The sequence below is a fragment of the Tauraco erythrolophus genome, chromosome 1, assembly GCF_009769465.1.
Source record: "Tauraco erythrolophus isolate bTauEry1 chromosome 1, bTauEry1.pri, whole genome shotgun sequence".
Lineage (NCBI taxonomy): Eukaryota > Metazoa > Chordata > Aves > Musophagiformes > Musophagidae > Tauraco > Tauraco erythrolophus.
In genome coordinates this window covers 5,790,010-5,812,020 of record NC_141465.1, presented here as the reverse complement: position 1 = coordinate 5,812,020, position 22,011 = coordinate 5,790,010, and the positions used below count along the sequence as shown (strand labels likewise).

The 22,011-nt window shown below is 39.7% G+C and overlaps 1 protein-coding gene across 5 annotated transcripts in view; it reads right to left on the bottom strand.

Moving 5' to 3' along the window:
- Positions 1 to 22,011, bottom strand: part of STXBP5L (syntaxin binding protein 5L) — a 211,990-nt gene that overhangs the window by 73,134 nt on the left and 116,845 nt on the right. For all 5 annotated transcript variants that reach the window (XM_086619299.1, XM_086619226.1, XM_086619458.1 and 2 more), the window contains exons 7-14: positions 18,930 to 19,013; positions 13,466 to 13,589; positions 12,054 to 12,132; positions 11,747 to 11,901; positions 10,071 to 10,143; positions 8,581 to 8,728; positions 4,451 to 4,518; positions 3,205 to 3,245 (exon numbers count right to left, since the gene is read on the bottom strand). In XM_086619299.1, coding sequence (XP_086475425.1) covers positions 3,205 to 3,245; positions 4,451 to 4,518; positions 8,581 to 8,728; positions 10,071 to 10,143; positions 11,747 to 11,901; positions 12,054 to 12,132; positions 13,466 to 13,589; positions 18,930 to 19,013 — 772 coding nt within the window. The remainder of the gene's footprint in view (positions 1 to 3,204; positions 3,246 to 4,450; positions 4,519 to 8,580; positions 8,729 to 10,070; positions 10,144 to 11,746; positions 11,902 to 12,053; positions 12,133 to 13,465; positions 13,590 to 18,929; positions 19,014 to 22,011) is intronic.

Here is a 22,011-nt window from a genome sequence, read left to right as displayed (position 1 = left end):
TTCATGAGGTTCTCACAGGTCCACCTCTCCAGCCTGTCAAGGTCCCTCTGGATGGCATCCCTTCCCTCCAGCGTGTCCACAACACCACGCAACTTGGTGTCATCTGCAAACTTGCTGAGGGTGCACTCGATCTCACTGTCCATGTCGCTGACAAAGATGTTACATAGCACTGGTCCCAGTACCGACCCTTGAGGACACCATTCATCACTGGCCTCCACGTGGACATTGAACCATTGACCACAACTCTTTGAGTGCGACCATCCAGCCAATTCCTTATCCACCAAGTGGTCCATCCGTCAAAACCATGTCTTTCCAGTTTAGAGACAAGGATGTGGTGTGGGACAGTATCAAATGCTTTGGATAAATCCAGGTAGACAATGTCAGTTGCTCTTCCCCTCTCCATCAATGCTGTAACCTCATCATAGAAGGCCACCAAATTAGTCAGGCAGGATTTGCCCTTAGTGAAGCCATGTTGGTTGTCACCAATCACCTCCTTACTTTTTATGTGCCTTAGCATAGTTGCCAGGAGGATCTGCTCCATGATCTTGCCGGGCACAGAGGTGAGACTGACTGGCCTGTAGTTCCCTGGGTCTTCTTTTTTTCCATTTTTAAAAATGGGGGCTATGTTTCCCCTTTTCCAATCAGTGGGAACTTCACCAGATTGCCACAACTTCTGAAATATGATGGATAGTGGCTTAGCAACTTCATCTACCAGCTCCCTCAGGACCCGTGGATGCACCTCGTCTGGTCCCATGGACTTGTCCACCTTCAGGTTCTTAAGATGGTCTCGAACCTGATCTTCTCCTACAGTGGGCGGTTCTTCATTCTCCTAGTCCCTGCCTTTGCCTTCTGTGACTTGGGCTGTGCCGCTGGAGCTCTTGCCAGTGAAGACTGAGGCAAAGAAGTCATTGAGAACCTCAGCCTTCTCCATATCCCACGTAGCCAGGTCTCCCGCTTCCTTCCAGAGAGGGCCTACATTTTCCCTAGGTTTCTTTTTATCACTGACATATCTATAGAAGTTTTTCTTGTTACCCTTGATGTCCCTGGCCAGATTTAACTCTATCAGGGCTTTAGCTTTCCTAATCTGATCTCTGGTTGATCAGACAATCGCTCTGTATTCTTCCCAGGCTACATGTCCTTGCTTCCACCCCCTATAGGCCTTCTTTTTGTGTCCAAGTTGGTCCAGGAGCTCCTTGTTCATCCATGCAGGCCTCCTGGTGTTCCTACCTGACTTTCTCTTTGTAGGGATGCACCGCTCCTGAGCTTGGAGGAGGTGATCCTTGAATATTAACCAGCTTTCTTGGGCCCCTCTTCCCTCCAGGGCCTCGTCCCATTGTACTCTAGCAAGGAGATCCCTGAAGAGGACAAAGTCTGCTCTCCTGAAATCCAGGGTAGTGAGCCTGCTGTGCACCCTCCTTGCTTCTCTAAGTATCTTGAATTCTACCGTTTCATGATCGCTGCAGCCAAGGCTCTCCCTGAGTGTCACATTCCCCACCAGCCCTTCATTGTTGGTGAGAACAAGGTCCAGCAAAGCACCTCTCCTCGTTGGCTCTTCTACCACTTGGAGAAGGAAGTTATCCATGCGTTCCAGGAACCTCCTGGATTGCCTATGCCCTGCTGTGTTGTCCTTCCAATAGATATCAGGGTGGTAGAAGTACCCATGAGGACCAGGGCTCGTGAACGTGAGGCAGCTTCTATCTGTCTGTAGAGGGCCTCATCCACCCAGTCCTCCTGGTCAGGTGGTCTGTAGCAGACCCCTACTACTATGTCCCCTGTCCCTGCTCTCCCTTTAATCCTAACCCATAAGCTCTCAGTTGGGACCTCATCCATCCTCAGGTGCAGCTCCATGCACTCCAACTGGTCTTTGACATAGAGGGCAACTCCTCCTCCTCTTCTCCCCTGCCTATCCTTCCTAAAGAGCCTATACCCTTCTCTTCTGACACTCCAGTCATAGGATTCATCCCACCACGTCTCCGTGATGCCAATAAGATCATATCCCACAGGCGTGCACACACTTCTAACTCCTCATGTACTTTATGCTTCCAAAAGGGATATTTGTCTTTGAAATACTTCTTACTATTTTCTGGAACAGGATGTCAAAGTTTTATGTTAACCATTATGTCCATAATTAGGCTTATTCTTAATGTTATAGAGAGGCTCTGATAACGCTGCTATTTTCTTTATGAGATGTGGAACTCAGATTTCGTTTGTCTGAGGTTACTGTCTTGCTAAAACGTAAAGACTGTATGGCACTTCAGGAAAAAACTTCAGGAATATTCTGGTGCCTCGGGACCTCTGAATGAACAGGAGTTCTAGAATGTTTTGAATTTCTTGACAGATGGGTTATCAGGGTCCAATTAAATCTCCCCATTCCTTTTATACAGAATTTTCTTCCACACTCTCTTTAAGAGACTGATACCTCATAAAAGAGATATTTTATCCAGACATCCCGGTACCAGAGAAGAGACAGAATAGAAGGCAACTCTGCTGCAACTTTTGTGAAGCACAGTCGCGTTATTTGAACGAGAGTATTTTAGCTTTCAACCATAATGTTCGTAATTTTTAACAAATATCTTTTACTAATAAGTACCGTATGTCTTTTCTGTAAGGGAAAATGCTCATTTTTGATACGTTCTAGCTAGAATGTATGGAACAAGTATTTTCTGAAGCTTTTTCCTGCTAGGATGAATGGAAATGCTTCCCAATTATTTCCTGGAACTTGAGACTGGACAAGAAAAGATTCAGGTCATCTCCATCCTTGCCAGATGAGACATCTATTGAGATATATTATTGTATTTTAATATTTTATTTTTAGTTAGCCGTAAAAAAGACTTTATTGTACTCAGAGTAGAAGAGTTATGACAACTGGAGCTGAATATTAGATCTAATTAAGGCCACTCTTTTATACACACAAGAAGATTATTCCCTAGGGATTTTTTACCAACACTTTACCCTTCATAGGTTTTGGTACGTTGGATCTGGAGTTTTTATTCCTTTTAAAGACTTTCACTCTTTTCTGCCTAATATATCTCATTACCAGTAGTTTTCTACCTAATTTAATAAAAATTTGCTTAATTTCACCTGATTATTCATAATTATATCATCCTAGATATTACTACTTACACTGTTAAATATCATGCTACAAATATATATATATGTGTGTGATTTGTCAGCATTATATAAAAGTGAACTTTAGAAACTTACTGGCAGAAGCATCCCAGAACTTTACTGATCCATCTGCATGGCTTAAAAAAATATAAAAATTAAATGTGTTAAAACAGGATGCAATTCTAAAACATCTTCTACTTTCAGTGAGTGATAAATATAAGCAGAAAACCTGTATTTTGCTCATGTGGGAACTCTCCACACCTTATTGACAATATATAATGATATATATACTGACTAAAGTATGTATTTTGTTATTAGTTTGATTATTAAAACACTTTGCCACGCATTTCCTACAGAGAACTAAGACCCCAATGAATTTTAAGATCATAACAGCAAGAAATTAACTCCCATACTAGTGACAAGTTTAAGTTACAGAACTTTGGCTTTGTAGTGGGACAGTATCAAGCCATCACTCTAAAAATACCATGTATAACAAACTTTGAAAGGACAGAGGGTAACTTCATTTTGCTTAATACTTCACAGCTACATTCTTTTTATTAACATAAATCATCTCCAAAATAAAGCTGGAGAAAGGAGACATTTCTGTTTAAAATGAGAATAATCCCTCCATCACCTTACTGGTACTATTGCACACATCATATCTTATTTTTAAAAACAGGTGTTAAGTATTATTGATAATAAAAATTTATCAAATATGTTGCCATCATCAGCAACATGGCTAAGATCAGAGAGAATCACAGAGTGCATCATAGCTGAGTAGCTTCTGGTTTACAGGGTGGCCCCTTAAAAATCCATCAGGCATTGCTCACGGAGCTTCTACAGCAATCTGAGCCTTTCTATGCTTTTTTGCTATGGGGCTGTCTCTCCACTCAAGATGAAATTCATCCCAGTGCACAACATCCTCACTGATCCAGGGGTATTAAAAGGAATTCCCAAACTGTCCCCAGAAGGCCAAAGGACAACAGCTACAGAAGAACATCTGCTCCCCTTTTCAAAGCTGCTCTCTGTTCTTCAAGGCCAAGTCATTCTCTTGCAATGGATTCTGCTTTCCAAAGGCCCCACCTTCACAAGTACATAAACTGGGCCTCAAATGGTAGGTAATTCTTGATTGTAGTTCATCCCCCAGTACAAAGCTCTATTTATTACAGCAAATAGGAATTTCCATGGTGACTCTGCACAAGGGAAAAACCTACGTACCTCACATGAAGAGGCCAGGATATACATGCTCTGTGAAGGGTCAACTCTTATCTATAGCTAATCCACAACAAAAAGCTGTAGACACTAACATTTCAAAAGTACCAATCTTCAGTTTCATTCTCACCCTGTAATAATGATTTCGGGATATGTCTGAGCTCCAAGGTTCCATGCTCCACCACTGACCGGCCACTCCTAAACAAACAACAAGAGTACGGAGATCACAACTAATTCTGATGAATCTTGCTTGGTTAATTTTCAAACTCAAGAGTAGACAACACCATCTTCCAAAAAGCAATACAACTCATAAAAGGAAAAAAAACATGTAACATTCGAGGCTTATAAAGCTTATTAACATTTTTATATTATCAATTAAGGCTTTTAAAATTTAATAACATTTTTATTTTATCAATTTTTATTGATAAAATAAAAATATTCAGTTTTATGTTTTAAAAATATTTCTGCATACCTAATACTCAACTATCCAAAACAGGAACTAGAGGAAGGAGTAACAAACAATTTTGCTACTCTTTTCAGATTACTTGACTCTTGGCATTTCTAGAGGACGCTGAATAGAATGAGAATCATTTTGAGGATGAAGACTATTGAAGAAGCTGGACCAGAAAAAAATATCTTGTATCAGAGCCTTGGGATGCCTGGTCAAAGGATCAGGAGTACAGGTTGTGTTCTCCTCTATCCCTCCAGCTGTGGGCAAAGATGAGGGATTAGGCAGGAAGTGCCGGCAGATTAATACCTGACTCCGAGACTGGTGTGTCCAGCAGGGGTTTGGGTTTTTTGACAGCAGCTGGATCTGCAAGAGGCCATGTCTGTTAGAAAGGCATGGTAATAGCCTGTTCCATAGAGGGAGAAGAGTTTGGGGAAGGGAGTTGGCAGGGTTCATAGACAGAGCTTTAAACTAGGTATGAAAGGCGGTGGGGGTGAAATCAGGATCACTGGAAGGGAGCCGGAATGCAGTATGCCAGTGCTTGTGGGGGAGGAATGCACTAGCAAGATTGTGGAGTCTTGTGAATTAGCAAGGGATCAAGGTGTCATGCCAGGTTGCAGACAGAGCACAGGGGTCGTTGAGGGGTTGGTTACTGTGGAAACATTGAGCATCATCAGGAGGCTCCAGGCACCTCATGAGGGACCCAACTCAAATGCCTCTATATGAATGCCTGCAGCTTGGGCAATAAACAAGAGGAGCTGGAGATGCTTGTGAGCCTGCAGCGCTGTGACCTGATCGGCATCACAGAGACATGGTGGAATGACTCCTGCAATTGGTGTGTTGGACTAGAGGGATATAAACTGTTCAGGAAGGACAGGCAGGGGAGACAAGGAGGGAGTGTTGCCCTCTATGTCAATGAACAGCTAGAATGCATGGAGCTCCACCTGGCAAGTGATGACGAAAGAACCGAGTGCCTGTGGGCCAGGGTGAAAGGAAGGGAAGGAGACTTTACAGTGGGAGTGTGCTACAGACCACCCAATCAGGAGGACCAAGTGGATGAGGTCCTACATAGACAGCTAGGAGTTGCTGCTCGTTCACAAGCCCTGGTCCTCATGGGGGATTATAACCACCCTGATATCAGTTGGAAAAGCAACACGGCGGGGAACAAGCAATCCAGGGGATTCCAGGAATGCATTAATGATAACTTCCTTATCCAAGTGATAGAGGAATCAACGAGGAGGGGTGCCATGTTAGACCTCGTTCTAACGAGTGGGTTAAGAGTAGCCCTGAAGAGAAGGATTTGGGGGTGTTTATAGATGAGAAGCTCAACATGAGCCGGCAGTGCGCTCATGCGGCCCAGAAGGCCAACCACATCCTGGGATGTATCAAGAGATGCGTGGTCAGCAGGTCAAGAGAGGTGATTCTCCCCCTCTACTCCGCTCTTGTGAGACCCCACCTCAAATACTGCGTCCAGTTCTGGTGTCCCCACCATAAGAGAGACATAGATTTGTTGGAGCGTGTTCAGAGGAGGGCCACAAAGATGATCCAGGGGCTGGAGCACCTCTGCTACGAGGACAGGTTGCGGGAGCTGGGATTGTTCAGCCTTGAAAAGAGAAGACTTTGGGGGGACCTAATAGCTGCCTTCCAATACCTGAAGGGAACCTACAGGAAGGCTGGGGAGGGACTTTTTACAAGAGTGTCCACTGATAGGACAAGGGGAAATGGGTTTAAGTTGAAGGAGAACAGATTTAGATTAGATCTTAGGAAGAAATTCTTCAGTATGAGGGTGGTGAGACTTTGGAATAAATTGCCCAGAGAAGTTGTGGATGCCCCCTCCCTGGAGGTGTTCAAGGCCAGGTTGGACGGAGCCTTGAGTAGCCTGATCTAGTTGAGAGGCGTCCCTGCCCATGACAGGGAGGTTGGATTTGATGATCTCTAAGGTCCCTTCTAGCCTATGCCATTCTATGATTCTATGATCTGAGCATGATGCCACATGATATGAGATAAGGGAAGGCAACTTTTACAGAACATATGAAATCATCATCTCTTCTCTGCCTTTTGTTTACTAGTGGCAAGAGTCCCATTTTCTTCCTTGGTCTAGGCTGCTAGAGCGAAATGCTGGTATGTGCCTAAAGGTTGACACGTGTGGATACAGGATGTGGAGGATGACATATGTGCAGAGTGGGTGAGGATGTGTGCGGAGTATGAGGGGGTGGAAAAAAAACTGGAAGCACAAACTGGTTATGGGGATACACGGAGTGGTTGCTTGGAGGTGCAGAAATGGGTGAGTGGCAAACGAATGACTACCTACCTTCAGAGTGTATATTTGTACATACACAAATAAAGCAAGGGGACAAGAGAGTGTGCAATAAGTACAAGCGGGTGGTGAAAAGTTTGGGAAATCATGTATATGAGGTAAGGATGGATAAGCAGACAAATTCAAATAAGAGAAAAAAATATATTTTCTGAAGTACTTTGCCGAATCAAGATCCAAAAGAAATTGATAGGGCCCAGTTTCTCAGTTCATGGAAAACAAGACAGCTCCAAGGAGATTACTTCTGTTAATATGAATAGAAAAATGATGATATCTGATTTTTTTACCCAGTATTTTTTCTAATTTATTTATTATGATGGATTAGTTCTAGTCAGAACACAAACCAGATTAATGCTTGAAATCTTTAAAATCATTGCATTTCCTCTTTTTCTTTCTGCAGATTGTCCTATTTTGAAAAGCATTACTGTCCCAGTTTTAGCTGGGACAGAGTTGTTTTTTTTTAACAGCTAGAAGAGCTCCGTGTTTTGGTTTTACTCAGAGGCTCGCTCTGAGAAGAACACTGATAACAAGCTGCCAAGGACTTTTCAGTGTGCCGGAGTGCAGAAGCACGGCGGGATAAGGGGGGAGCATAGTTGGGACAAGGGGGACACGATTCCCCTTGTGATTCGTGTGGAACTTAAGATTGAGGGCCAAACTGGCCAATTAGTATTCCATATCATGCAGCGTCATGCCCAGTATAAAAGCGAGGGTCAGCTGGGAAGAAGGGCTTTTGCGCTTTTGCTCTTTTGCTCTTTTGCGCTTGCTGCGCTGTTGCTCTGCTGTTTCTCTCTCTCTCTCTCTCTCTCTCTGCCCCTCTCTATTTCGGGGCCTCGCGTTCGTCCGGGATTTGCAGTTTTTGGGACGAGACGGGCTTTGCATACGAGGGGGTGGTGAGCACCTATCTTGTGTATTAAATCATCTGTATTAAAATCATTCTTATCTCAACCCACGGGTTTTCCATTTATCCTTTAATTCTCTCCCTCATTCCTGGGGGTGGGGGAGGGGGAGTGACCGGCTGTGTGGGGGAGGAAGTTTTCAACTTAACCCACGACAATTACATTAAGACTTCCGCAGCTCAGTAAAATAATACCCCTACTTAATAAAAATCCCACACATATCTGTCAGCCCTCAACTTTCACTGAAGCTCTTCTGCTAACTTCTTTCAGTTATAACGTTTTCACTTTTTTCTTTGATAAAGACAATTTACCCATACAAATTTGAAGTGTACACCGATGGCTTTCCTTTAACTTAGTTGATATGGCATAACTCCAGCAGCCTAATGATTAAATCCTACATAATGGTCATTAACAGTTGTGCTTAAATGATGGTGTTTCTAAGGGACAAATAACAGGCTGTAAACATGTTGCTAAGGTGATGACTGGACCAACTTGAAAGTGATCATTAAAGGAGCAAAATGAAAATAATTTGCAAAGATGTTACAAAAACATAGGTTGCATATCTTCTTTCTTTGTTTAAAAAAATTATTGGTTTTGTTTACCTTATTGCTGTATCCTTGCTTTTTATGTTTTGCTCCTACAGAATAGAGTACAGGAATCAAATCTGGAGGACAGTCCGCAAAATATTCTGTGCAGGTAACAGGTGACTCATGAATGTCAATAGGATATGGATTTTCAAAGATTGGAAAACTAGTTAGGGAAGACAATTTATTAGAATCACTGTGACACACTAAGCCATAGAAGAAAATACAATCTTATATTAAAGCATATAACAGAATCTAAGTAAAATCACTACTAATAAAATACATTTACCCTTATTTATTCAAACATATGTATTGGTTTTAATGTCAACAGTAATGTGTCGTTACTCAAATAAAGATACAGAATTTCCTGTGCTGTGACAAGAATCCTCTTGTAACATAAACACCCATTCATGTGCATAGTTCCTAAGGTTAACAGGACTACTTGTGTGAATGAGGATTAGGAACTAATATTTCCCAACATCTCAAAATCTTATTTATACTGAAGTGACATTTTCTAGATGCTTCAGGTTCATGGACATGATACATACTATGAGCTAAGAACTACTTACACAACTGTGGATTTTATATTGAGCAGCTTGGTTTACTGGGTTGGTAGACTACTGATTCTACAATCAATAATTGCAATAACAGATGAAGTAGATCTCAGTTTATTTCTCACTTCTATCAGTTTGGACAGTCTGATAAGAAGGAAGGCCTCACTTCTGGCATATTACACAATGCTATTCATAATTCAAAACCATAGGAAATTTGTTTCTGATTTCAGCTACATCCATTTTATAGTGCTGATTATTTGAATTATTCTTGAAAGTAAGTGAGATCGGAATATGATTCACTTAAAATGTTTCAAGACATTAAGGGCAAAATCTGTTCCTAGTTATACCAGTCTGAATGCGGATGTACATTACTGGTAGTGTTGGAGGCAGAACAAAATAAATAAGAATTGGATTCTGCATTACATGATATATAGCTCCTCTTTGATATGAACATTGATTCTGATGTGAAAGAATTACCTGTCATTTAAACCAGCAACTGGATCATGAAATAATCCCACAGATCCACTCTAAATCAATGCCATTATTTATTAAGATACTTCAGTAAATACTTAAGTGGTAGCCCCTGTGGAGTCTAGTGAAGCTGGGCATGCACACAAGTAGTTGAATCTGGTTTCCAAAACACATATTCAGGTCATAATTCAGCATATGACCAAGTATTACTTAACTTTGATGTTGAGTGAATGTTTGAGGGCTATGCTGAAGGGACTGCAGATTCAGATTTATTCCCAAATTTAAGAGCAATTATTGTCCTAAGTTCCTGTTGATTAGCTGATCTTAGTCATAAGGTGGAGGTAAACATACTGAGTGAATTACTACCAAGAGTGAATGATGTTGGAGAGTAAAATGACATTGCATGATAACATTTGGATTTTTATCATCATTTCCTGGACAGTTAAGATATAAAAATAACTTCATATAAGACTTCATACTTACTTGCTTTGTGTCAGGTCAACAACAATGAGATCTTTTTCCAAAAGCACAACTACAGCATAGGGTTCTTGAAATTCTGTAAGTAAGGAATTAGATATAAAAGACATGGAGTTCCCTCACTAGTCATTCTAAACAAGCAAGCCATATTTATGTTCTCTAAACATCCACAGTATATTAAACAAATGTTGCGAGGTACAAATCCTAGATACATCCCCAAATTAGACATACCTGCAAACTAGGGCCAGACAGGAACTGCGAAATTACTTTTGGGCAATATTGCCAATCAACATACACAGCAGGAATACAATTGGCATACTGCAGCATGCCAGCATGATGGTATATTGAAAGCAAAGAAATAGAACATGAATAAGTCGTGTGTGTCACTGCATTGCTGAATTCAATTACTATACAGAAAATGTATTTTTGCTGTCCAGTAGCAATTCTTCTGCTGTGTACAACTGTTCTTCAAAACCAGATTGTGAACAGCTGGTCCAGTCCGCTTCATGATACACAATGTTCTCATTTCCAAAATGATTCCAAAGGAATATTCCAAAGGAATTCTGTAAGTCTTCTGTGTTCAATTCAGATACTGACACGTTCCTTCCTTCCATACACTCTTTAGGACATTATATAGTTTGGGTTTTTATTTAATGCTTTTTTTGTTTATCAGAAATAAACAAAGTGACAAAAAAATGCCTCCCTTGATGCACAGGGTGTATTAGTTTACATAAGAGAAAAGTTACTTTAAAAAATATAAATGCAAAATTACGCCTCCCTCTTCAACAGCAGCAAACCATTCCAGCATGTGCAAGCTTAGAATACACTCTTCAGGTGGCTGATGCCAAAAGGCTAAGTAAACTGACAGCAACTGATTTACCTTCCTTGCAGGCCAGCTATTAATGCATATTATTTGTGGTCTGTGTTTATGCAAGGCTATGAATAACACAGGTTAACCCAAAATTTTTAAATATTAGTGTGCAAGCAGGGAAGGAGCTACAAAATCTTAGTACTGGGAGGTGTCACTGTATTTGACACAGTTAAATGAAGGCCCAAACTAATGTTGATTACCGAAAACTAAATTTTTGCATGACAGTGAAACAAATATACACTTTACTAAGTGTTTTTAATATGTATTTGATTTAGCTACACATATAAGATTTATTTTAGTTTTCTGCTTGAGGACTTAAAATGCTAAACTTAGTTTCTTTTTGACTTACAGCTTTTCTTAATTTACTTTCTGGAGTTTTCTGTGAATATACTTCAGGATACGGCAGCCCCACAATATGCAGTAAAACACTTTTAGCAGTTCAATTCAGGCCGAAGTGTAAGAACTTTTTCACAGATAAGTGACAGTTTAACGTTTAATAATTTAGCAATCTGTCGGTTTTCAGCCTCATCAAAAATGTCAGAAATATAAGCAAATATGTTTGATTAATAGCAGTATTTCCTCACACTAGCTCATGTGTTTCAGGCTTATATCTGCAGATCTATGCATGCCTTATTGTCCACTCATGACTTGCTTCATATATTGAGAATACAAACAAGTTCCCATTACTTTCAGTGACGTAGTTTTCTTGAGATGGAGACAATTGTGAGAATGGAAGTCCCTGGAATGGAATTATGAGAGAAGGTCACTTCATTTATATTTTCTGTAACTGTCTCTCGCTTAATAAACTCACCATTTGGATATGGGGTTTCACAAAGAGTTAAAAAATCAACTATAGGGTGATCCATTTCAAGAACTGTAATTGCCTTTCCATGCATGATAGTTAAACTTGGTCTTCGGCAAGCCTTGTCATATGACAATCCACCAGAAAATACCACAAATGGTTCACTGCATTAAAAAAAACAACACAGTATCCATAAGTTTACACAGTAACTTTAGTAATAAATAGCTTTGGGAAAGAAAGAGGGAAAGATTCTAAAAGGAATTTAACTGAGGAGTGTAACATGGACTTAATTACATACCTAGAATTAAACACATACCTGTTTTTACAGGTCTTGTATTCTACTTTAAGAATTGGTTTACAAGATTCAGGTTTTTTTCCATCTCTTTGAATTTTTCCTAAGGAAAGAAAGAAGATGAAAACTATTAAAACATAATGACAATAGAAATATCAAACTAAAACATATTGAAGCAACTGCATAAGCAGTGAGAGATGGAACTTTAAAGTTGCAGATGATGATATTAGCTCCTATTTCTGTAAAACGTGCATTTGTCTGAATTAATTACATTTATTATGGTTTTATGTTTTTACTGTCACATGCATCTTAAAGACAATACATCACATTTCAAAGACATCTAAAAACCATGCAGATTACTAAGAAGGATGACACTTCAGTAATAATTAATGAATTTGACCAAACGTGTACCTTTTTTCTGAACACATTATGACCATAAACAGCTTAATTTTTTCCTAAGTAATTCTTAGATTGACTCAATTCCTTTTGTGGACCAAATGTTACATGATCTGGATCATAACTAGTTGAGTGATAAATTTAAATGAAGCATACAACTGGAATTCATGGGTTCTTGGTTAAGTGGATGCTCCATCCCTGGAGACGTTCAAGGCCAGGTTGGACGAGGCCCTGAGCAACCTGATCTAGTTGGAGATATCCCTGTTCCTTGCAGGGGGGTTGGACTAGATGACCTTTGAAGGTCCCTTCCAGCCCTAACCATTCTATGATTCTATGATTGTTATATATTCGCAGAGGAGCTGATGGCTCGGCCCAGACCTGAGGGGATAGGAGATCCAACCTGGCCAGAGACTAGTCCGAGCAGTTTTGGAGGCCGGGAAGGGACAGAGGGTGAAGCCCCTCTCCTGCTACCAGAACCCCTTCACACAAACCCAGCACAAGAGTTAATACCTTTTAACTTCATTTATAGGAAGCAATGGCATATAAAGTCCCAGACATAAAAGCTACAGCCATTTCTGAATATGGCTCCTTTAAATTCCTCATTGGAGTGACTTGGGAAGTCTTGTACCCTCTCTGTCACAAGCAACACAGTGCCTTGTACAAAATGTGTTACTTCTTGCGAAAATTGCACACACAAGCACATAAGTACAAAATACAACAAAAAAAGAAATGTGAAAATCCCATAGCCTGAGGGTGTCAAAGACTAGCAGTAGACTATTCAGATGAATTAGATAAAAGATGACATTAGAGCATTACTACACAGTAAGACGTATTTATGCCACCAATTAAAAAAAGTTTGATCAAAATGGCTCTCTGATTTTTATAATAATTTCCAGCTACTTTGCAGATTAAAATATTTATGCAAGAAGCAACTGTAGATCTGAGCTACAATTAAAAAATGAAATCAATATAGACACTAGCAAACAGCATGGAGAATATTGTATTGCTTCTTAGTTACACATTTTAATCATCAAAATTACCATGTGGAATTGTGGTCTGGAATGGTCTGTTAGGATTTTTCAGATTCCATAGGGTCAAGCTGCCATCAGAGTGACTGCACATGAACTGTTTCCCTTCATGATGCCAAGCAACAGAATGAATAGCCTACAGAAATGAAAGAAGAACTTGAGACTGAAATGGAATATAGTGTTTACACTAATGATATTTTAATGTATGAATTTAGATTGTGAAAAGTTTTACAGGTAACAAACAACACGTGCAGTCTTTCCCAGAGGACTATTTCGGCAAGTAGAAATAATACTCTGTTCTTGAATGATTCTGTCCCCCCTGCATACCTAAGTTTCAGAGCAAGAACACAGAAATCTGGGATGCTCAATATAAAAACAAAACCACTAAAGAGATCAGAGTTGTTTCACTGATATAGGAAATCAACAAAAAAAATGATGTAAGATACTTTTGGAACAGATAATGCTTCAGCGAAGAGGAATATCGCATTCCTATGTACACAATGCAAGTACCACATGATGAATATTATGTATGTCAAAAAGCAACACTTCAAAAAATAATAGACCATTCTTAGTATTTCATGCATGATTAGTGGAACTGACTGAAAATATCCATAATTACATCAAACTAGCTGAAAGGTTAATAGCGTAAGTCCTTAATTTTCACTGGTATGTGCTGGAAACTAGCAAAAGCCATTTTCTGGAAAAACAAAGTATTTCTTTACTGTATACTGCAGTTTCTCACATCCTTCAGAAGCACAAACTCACAGAATTTTCCCTTGAATCCATTTCCCTTCCAGAAATATTAGCTGCCAAATAGCAAAAAACACACTATGTTTTTATGTAAATGTAAATGAGAGAGACTCATTTTTGAATGCAGCTTAATAAATTCCCATTTTTTGCCACCCAGGAAATGCTAAGGCCTTCCATGCACTTAGAATTGCCATTTACCTGATTTATTCAAATCACTGTAAAATCACGCCTGGGTATTCCTAAGTCAGCACTGGAGCTGTTCATATCAATTTTGCTTAAGCTGACAAGAAATAAACCTAAGTGCTACTGGTCACTATTCAAAACTCCCTTCTGGTCTTGCTCTTTTAATAATTGTATTGATCGTTATGTTTGCTAATGGCTCATGGTCAGGAGGGAATATCAGAAGAAACCAATGAAAAGGCTGTGATCTGTTCCCAAAACCTTACTCAGCTCCTGAGGATGGACAGCATAACCACAAAGGAGCCTTTGCATTAAGATGACCCAGGGGTTTTAACAGGAATCTGACATGCCGTGTGTATGAACGCTTGGCTAACACTCTAGTAAGCTAGTCATGCCAATAAAGACTCAACAAATTGAGCTGAACAAAGTGAACTCTAGATATTTATCTTTGAGTGACATAACGGGTGTCACTCAAACTTCTACCTACCATAGGGGGCTGGCACACAATTCCTCTTAAAGACCCAGAAGACTCGAAACTATAACTGAAGCAACCAAAGAGAATACAGAAAGATGGTTCATCGAGTCCAATAAATACCATTGCCCTCAGGTAGTAGGAACCTTAGATCTGTGGGGAGTGCTGCTTCACGGCATGTTTATCTTTGTGCAAATTAATTCTGACATGAGCTCACTCATGCTTGCTACCATGCCAGATTTGAACCTGCTTTTGATGTGTTATCACATATAGAAACATTTCACATGGTTACAGTTGCTGACTGTCTGAGCAGGAGCTAGTAACCAGCAGCTGAAAATCGTATCAAGCTGCTTGTTAAACTGCCTCTCAGCTGCTAGGTGCCACCTGCCAGCATAAACCTCCTGCTGAGTGGAGCTGAGGAGGAACACTCCTGGCACAGACAGTTGGTGTTGCAGCAATTCAAACTCACCTGTTAGACTTTGCCCCAAAACAGGCAAGAAATACTTAAAATTGCTTTTGGCGATCTCAGCTGGGAGTCATGACCAATACTGAATGACGGTACTGAATAAGTCCCTAATTTTCTCTCTTTTAGAATATGTCTAGCATTTTGAACTGTTTTGCTAGCATCCACACAAAAAAGGAGCAGTTATTTCTGTAGAACAGGAGTTCATCACGGTGGGTGACTCATGCGAATGTTCACGCAGTGTATGAACATAAAGCATATCACTCCAGATTGGGTATGTTTCTCCTTCTGCAATACCCACAGTGGTTGCACACATATTCCATCTTCTCTCATACTCAGCATGTACTAAAATTAATCATGCCCAACACCTTTTCAGTGCCTTCCCAGCCACAAACCTCCCCCACTGAGAACTCCTCATGGGGACTCTAGGACCACTTTTAACTGTATTTTTCACAAGCACCATATTCTTCTCATCCTATTGCTTGAATCTCAAGAATCCTTTGTGCTAGTAGTACTGCAGGACCATTACAACTATGGCCACATCCAATCTGACACTTTCATAATGGCATAGCGCTTGATAAAGGTAGGGAGATGTCATTTGGCAAATGTCTCTGTGAACTCTGCGGTTTCATTTTGGACATGTGTTCCAATGAAAGATGATGACTATGCTTCAAGAAGCACTGAATGTGCATTGACACAACCTGTCAAACTTTTAAACAGTCTACCGAGAAAGACGGCTGGCTTTTTGGGTCTGTCAAGTATCAATAATAACTTGAAAATCCTTTGAAGGATCTTTCTTGTCTATGTGCTCTCTTTTTATACCAATTGATTGAAATGAACTTTTGAAAGAATTTACAAAAGGGTTTGCAAAGAAAGCCTTTTATAGAGGGTATTATATAGCAGCATTGATTGAAAGGGCCTGAATATCTCATAGATATCACCACTGAGAAGATGACAATCATCATCATACAAAGAAACAGATTTGCAGCTGACATCTTGAAGAGTAGACATGAGATTCTTTAGCAGCAGGTTCAAGTTCCACTCTGGGACCAGGGGTTTCACAAGAGAGAACGTTTTAGTCTTTTGAGAATTTTTGACACAGTAGAGAAGAAAACACAGAAACTCCTTGTATCAGGAGTTGAAGAACTGAGGCAGCCTCTAACTGGACAGCAGCAGCGCTAGAAGAGACACAGGACTAGTTTTAGCTCCAGTGAGTAAACCGTAAGTATCAGGGAGAAGCTTTAAAGGGAAGACGCAGGCTTACAAGAACACCAAGCAAAGACATTCCAGATAATGCAACTTGTACAGCCTTTGAGGCTTGATCCTGTGAAAGGATGAGTATTCCAATGGAGTCTTGGAGGTGCTAACATTTATTTTGAGTGACATTACCAAGCTGGACAGCTATCTGAAGAAGATTACAGAGAAGAAAGAAGTTGCCTTAGTGATGAACGCTCGCAGTCCATCAAAGACAAAAAAATAAGCTGTTTCTCACAGTACACACCAAGTGCTAATGGAGAAGCTGGGTGCCAGGGGAATTTCTGATACTGAACAGAAGTATCTGCTCCACTGATAAGCCAGAAGAGATTGTGCCATCCAATGATCCTTAAAGATGCCAGAAGAGGAAGTGGTAAATTAGAGGAGATTTCCAGCTCTTTCACTGTCAAATAGGGTGACTACATTAGTTTCAAAACTGGTGCTAAAGAAAGCATAATAATAGCAAGAAAACCAGGGATTAATCTCATTCAGACCTCATTCAAAGAGGCACTCAGTGAAGATACAGAACATTTACAGTAATTTATCAGAGACCTCACAGACACCCTGCAACTGCAACTCGTTGGCTCAGCACCAGAATGATACCAAAAGATGGGTCAGATGTCATGAGACACAGAGACCTTGCATCAGTCCAGATACAACGTTGAATGGGAGCACGAACAACGTTTTCTGGACTGTGATCTTAGGTGACCAATCTGTAAGAAGAGGCTTAGGTTTGAAAACTTGGGTTGGTGCCAAATACCAAGTGGCACATGCCAAACTAATAATAATTTCTGACTCACAAAAGCTATATAAACCAGGATTTAAAAAGCAACTTTTTAGAGGCTCTCGAGGGAAATTCTAGCAGATCTGGGATATTATCAATCTGGAGCCTGAAAGTCTGGAATAAAGTACAATGGCTAGTCACACAACCCTTTTAAAGACAAAAGAAGAATCTTGCTACTATTTTAGTAGATGATAGCAAGCCATCACAAGTTGCACAAAGTGGAGTAATGACGCAGCCAAGTAACCACTGAAGAGAAAAGCACATGGCTGATAAAAAGGCCAAAAACTATTTGTAGGGCTATTAGTATAACCTAGTACTCGAGATCTGATTAAAAGGTTCCTGCCCTTCTGAGGACAGTACTGAAAGACGTGGAACAACTAAATTGTATGAGAAATTTTCAACACCCAACCACTCTTTCTCAACAAGCAAAAAAATTAAAAAAAAAAAAAAAAGGAAACAGCATTATGAAGATCTTGTTTTATGTAGTCTCACAAGAGAGAACAGTGAGTGAACAGATCCCACCCCCAGGAGACCTGTAAAAGAAAAAAGTTGTCCAGCTTTAAGCAATAGAACTGGTGCAATTTCACAAGTGTACGCACAGCCAGACCATCACCTAGAGACAATGTAGTGGGCATATCTTGAGGCTTAAGTGCTGGGCTGTTTAAACTCCAAACTACACCAGCTCTTTAGAACATTTCTGATGTGGATGCTCAGAATCTTAACCCTGAAGCTCAGTGTAGTGTTAATGTGTCTGTGAAAACAGGCCTGAAGGAGTGCAGGATTCAGATACATTTAGATCACTTTTTAGAGTGAAAATAAATGTGCATGCTCCTTACATGTAATAAGGTGGCAAGACAAAAGAAGAAAGAGAACTACAGGAAATCAATTAGTGCCTGGATCACTTTGAAGAAAAAGTCCTTTTCTACCTTCAGTTGTAGTTGCATTCACATTCATGCATGCTGAACTTTACAGAAGGGCTGGCAGAACAAAGCATGTTTTTCCCTAGGGCTAGTGCTAAAATCATAATAACTGGGAATATATCTATTTTTAAAACAACCTGTTTATTGATACAGGAACTGTCTGTGCTGCTTGCAAATGGCAAGAGATCACTGTCTGATAAAACTATGAGAATACAATTTTGAAAACCTTTTAATCAGATCTCGAGTACTAGGTTATACTAATAGCCCTACAAAATAATTTGTCTTTCATTCTAATTAATGATCTAGTAATCATTCTAACTAATGTTCTAGTAAAGATAATAATTGCTAAAGTAGCTATTTCTCAGGTCAGCTCATCACTACACTCTGTACAAGTGAGGATGTCCATGCAGAAGCTGATAAACTTGTCAGAATCAAGGGGAAGAGGCTCCGTGTCGTGGTACACTCAAAGAGCCCAATGCATCAGAACTACAGATTTCAGGTTTTGACTTTTGTTGTCAATAACTTGTTCAAAAGCATAGGACAAACAGTATTTCCAGAACAAGCAATGCCTTCAGATAAATATTCATCTGCTTGATAAGACATATGACAAACTGCTGAATAATAGTTTTTCTGAATTAATGGAAACTGCTCACCTCATCATAATAAGCTCGCAGATCAGCTCTTTTAGATCGTAAGTCCCAGAGTACTACGGTTCCATTTTCATAGCCTATCAACAGCTGGAGGAGAGAAACAAACACAATTATACTTTCAGATTCAAAAGGTATGTAGAAATATTGAAGAACCTGACAGTTTTAAGAGATTTTATAAAAACAAACAGGTACTATAAAAAGAAACATGTAAGACTAGTTTGCACTACACATAATACCCAGCTTTCAAATTATTTTCAGTATAAATTACTACTCATTACTGATAACTGAAGTTCTGATATAGAAGAAAAAATATGTTTTATACTCCTTTTTCTTTTCTTTTCTTTTCTTTTTTTCAAGAAAAAGAAAGGTTATATGTCTGGAGAGTCTTCACAATTGTGTATATGCTGAGAAAATAAGACTGTAGCAGTTGCTCTCAGCTCTTCCCCTCCTTGTCCCTGGTTGGAGGGAAAACTGTTCGACACCTCAGAGATCACTTAAATAATTTCAAAGAGTCATCAGATTAAACTCTCATTCAGCTCCATATCTTAATTTAATTTCTGCTTTCTAATGCTTTAAAATATTTTGAAGAATTCTCCTTGCAAAGAATAAATTTTTTGCTTTCCTAGAAATTGTAAATAAATTAACTGGTATGCCAATTTTTATTTCTTCTAGAACTAGTATGTCATATCATCATGCACACCTGAGAAATATCAGCAAAGAAGATTTGTCAGAAGATGAAAGAGAAGAAAAATGATGTTCAGGAGAGAACTAAGAATGAACACAATCCTTTCTCCTTGACTCTACTGAAAATAATTGAATTATTGATCTGGCACTGTATTGAGTACTCTTCATTTGAACACAAATAATTTCAAATCTTATGGAAGATGGGACGCTTGTCCCACTTAAGTGTCCTGGAAATTGCTTCCCATAGAGCTCATCTTCCTAAGAATCTGGCCTGGACATGAAGAATGGGAATGACCAAACTGGCAAACTCGCATATTTTTGCTGTGGAATATTTTATACAACCAGCAGTGATAATTGAATTTGCTCTTTGTCCATAAACACACGGATCACAGAACACAGGCAAAAATTTACAGTTTCTGTGTCAAGAATTTGAGCAGAAGAATAACAAGACTATCTCTTGGACTATGAAACCTTACCAGCATCTTTGCTATCACTCGCTTTAGATTGCATAAGTCATAAAAATGAAGCTTGGCTGGACTGCTAAACAAAAGGTCACTTCGTTTCCAAGTTAAATATAATTGATACATCAATACTGCTATAAAAGACTCTGGGAATACTCTCAGTCTTACTAGATACAATTCTTTATATTGCCAGGAGAATATTCATTATGTGGAGATGTATCACCTGATCTTGGAATGATTTATAGTTAATATATTTAATATCTGGATATGAACAATACCTGATTACCTAAGAATTCCGCTCCTGAAAAAAACTCAAACTGTCCTGGAGAAATTCCAGAACACTTATCATTTTCGCTCTGGACAAGTCCATATGGGCTTCTGTGGCAGAGTAAATGTGAAAAGATATCCAGATCAGAAAGCACGCGGCTAACTGGATAGCACTCGTGTCAGGATGCCATATGGTTTTCTGGGATAACAGACTGCCACTGAGAGAGTGAACAAAGAAGTGTCTTACTACAAATGCTTTCGCTCTTACTGTAGTGATCCTAAATGGAAAACAATGGTACATCCAGGAGTTAGTGATGCACATAGCAGTTAGGTGCATATTCCTTGGCTGCAAGATAAACTCAGCTGGCTAATTGTAAAGAAGCCAGCTCTCACTTGGTGAGGGCAATTACAGCACCTTTGTGTCTTTGTCTTTGTGGTACATCTCATGTGAACATCCTTTTGCTTGACAGTAGAAATGGATAGGTTGTTGTTGTTTTGTTTTGTTTTTTAAATAATCTTTTGAGATCTCTAAAGACCAAAATGCTGGTAAACCTCTTCAGAGGGGGAACCAGCACAGCCCACTGTGTCCTTATTTGGAGGTCCATCCAATGCTACAAAACTTGTGGTTCTCACCATTTCTTTCATATTAACTCAAATAAATGGCATTTTAATCAATATGTTACGGAGTCTGAGTGCCTGCCTTACCGTCATCGTAACAAGCCCTTGCACCAGTGCATTACAGCTGGGTACCAAACCAGTTGAGTTCAGTTCGTATCTACTAGTATTCTTTTCACGTCAGCTTTTGTGCAAATACATTCAGGAAACTGAAGGAACAGAAAAGCATTTAGTATGTGACGTTGTTTCTTAATAAGCCTTTCTTCCTGGTGAAGCAGGTTGGTCTTTGGATTTTTATCACTCTCTTTTGCAAAGTTATCACGCTCCAGGTAATTACTAAAAGGTTAAACACCTCCCATCAGAGACAGCATTTCACCTGATCTATTGCTGAAATGCTTGATGCACAACAGCAGTCCAAGATAGAACTTCCAATTTCAAGATAGGAAGTGGTGTGATTTCAGGGAAGAAGCTGAAAAACAAACAGATTTGCTGCATAGCCAGGAATAAAACTCTCTTTGCTCAGATGGTAGCCATGCTGCTTAACTGCTAGGGCTGTGGTATGACACTACAGTCAGAATTCCAACCGGATGAACGTGATTAGTCTCGTTGCCAGTATATTTATGGTACTCTGAACCACAAGAAACTCAAACATTTGTACTCCTCTTGGCCATGGTGAGCACTTGAGGGATCTATAAGACAAGCTCTATGTCTGTAATAGAGGTAAAAAATAAAACATCCATAAATGCAGTTGGAGGAAAACACTGACAGAGAAGAAAAATATGTGTAAATATGTGTAAAAAGAGTCCAGGAAAGAAAAAACCCAAAGATTTCTCTTGGGCTTGTTTTTTTCTGGCACCTTGTTTAATTACTCATGCTTAATTAGGTTAAGAAACATGCAGAAGGCTGGACCGAATCTGAAGGAGGGAGGAGTCCTGGCAAGATCTTCCTTGTCTAGTGGAGTTGCTCCACATTTTGACTTAAATCTTTCTTCATGAAATGCTTTTGATGATGGTGCTTTAGGGAGGTTTCTCCTTTACAATCAACTAATTGCACCCTGG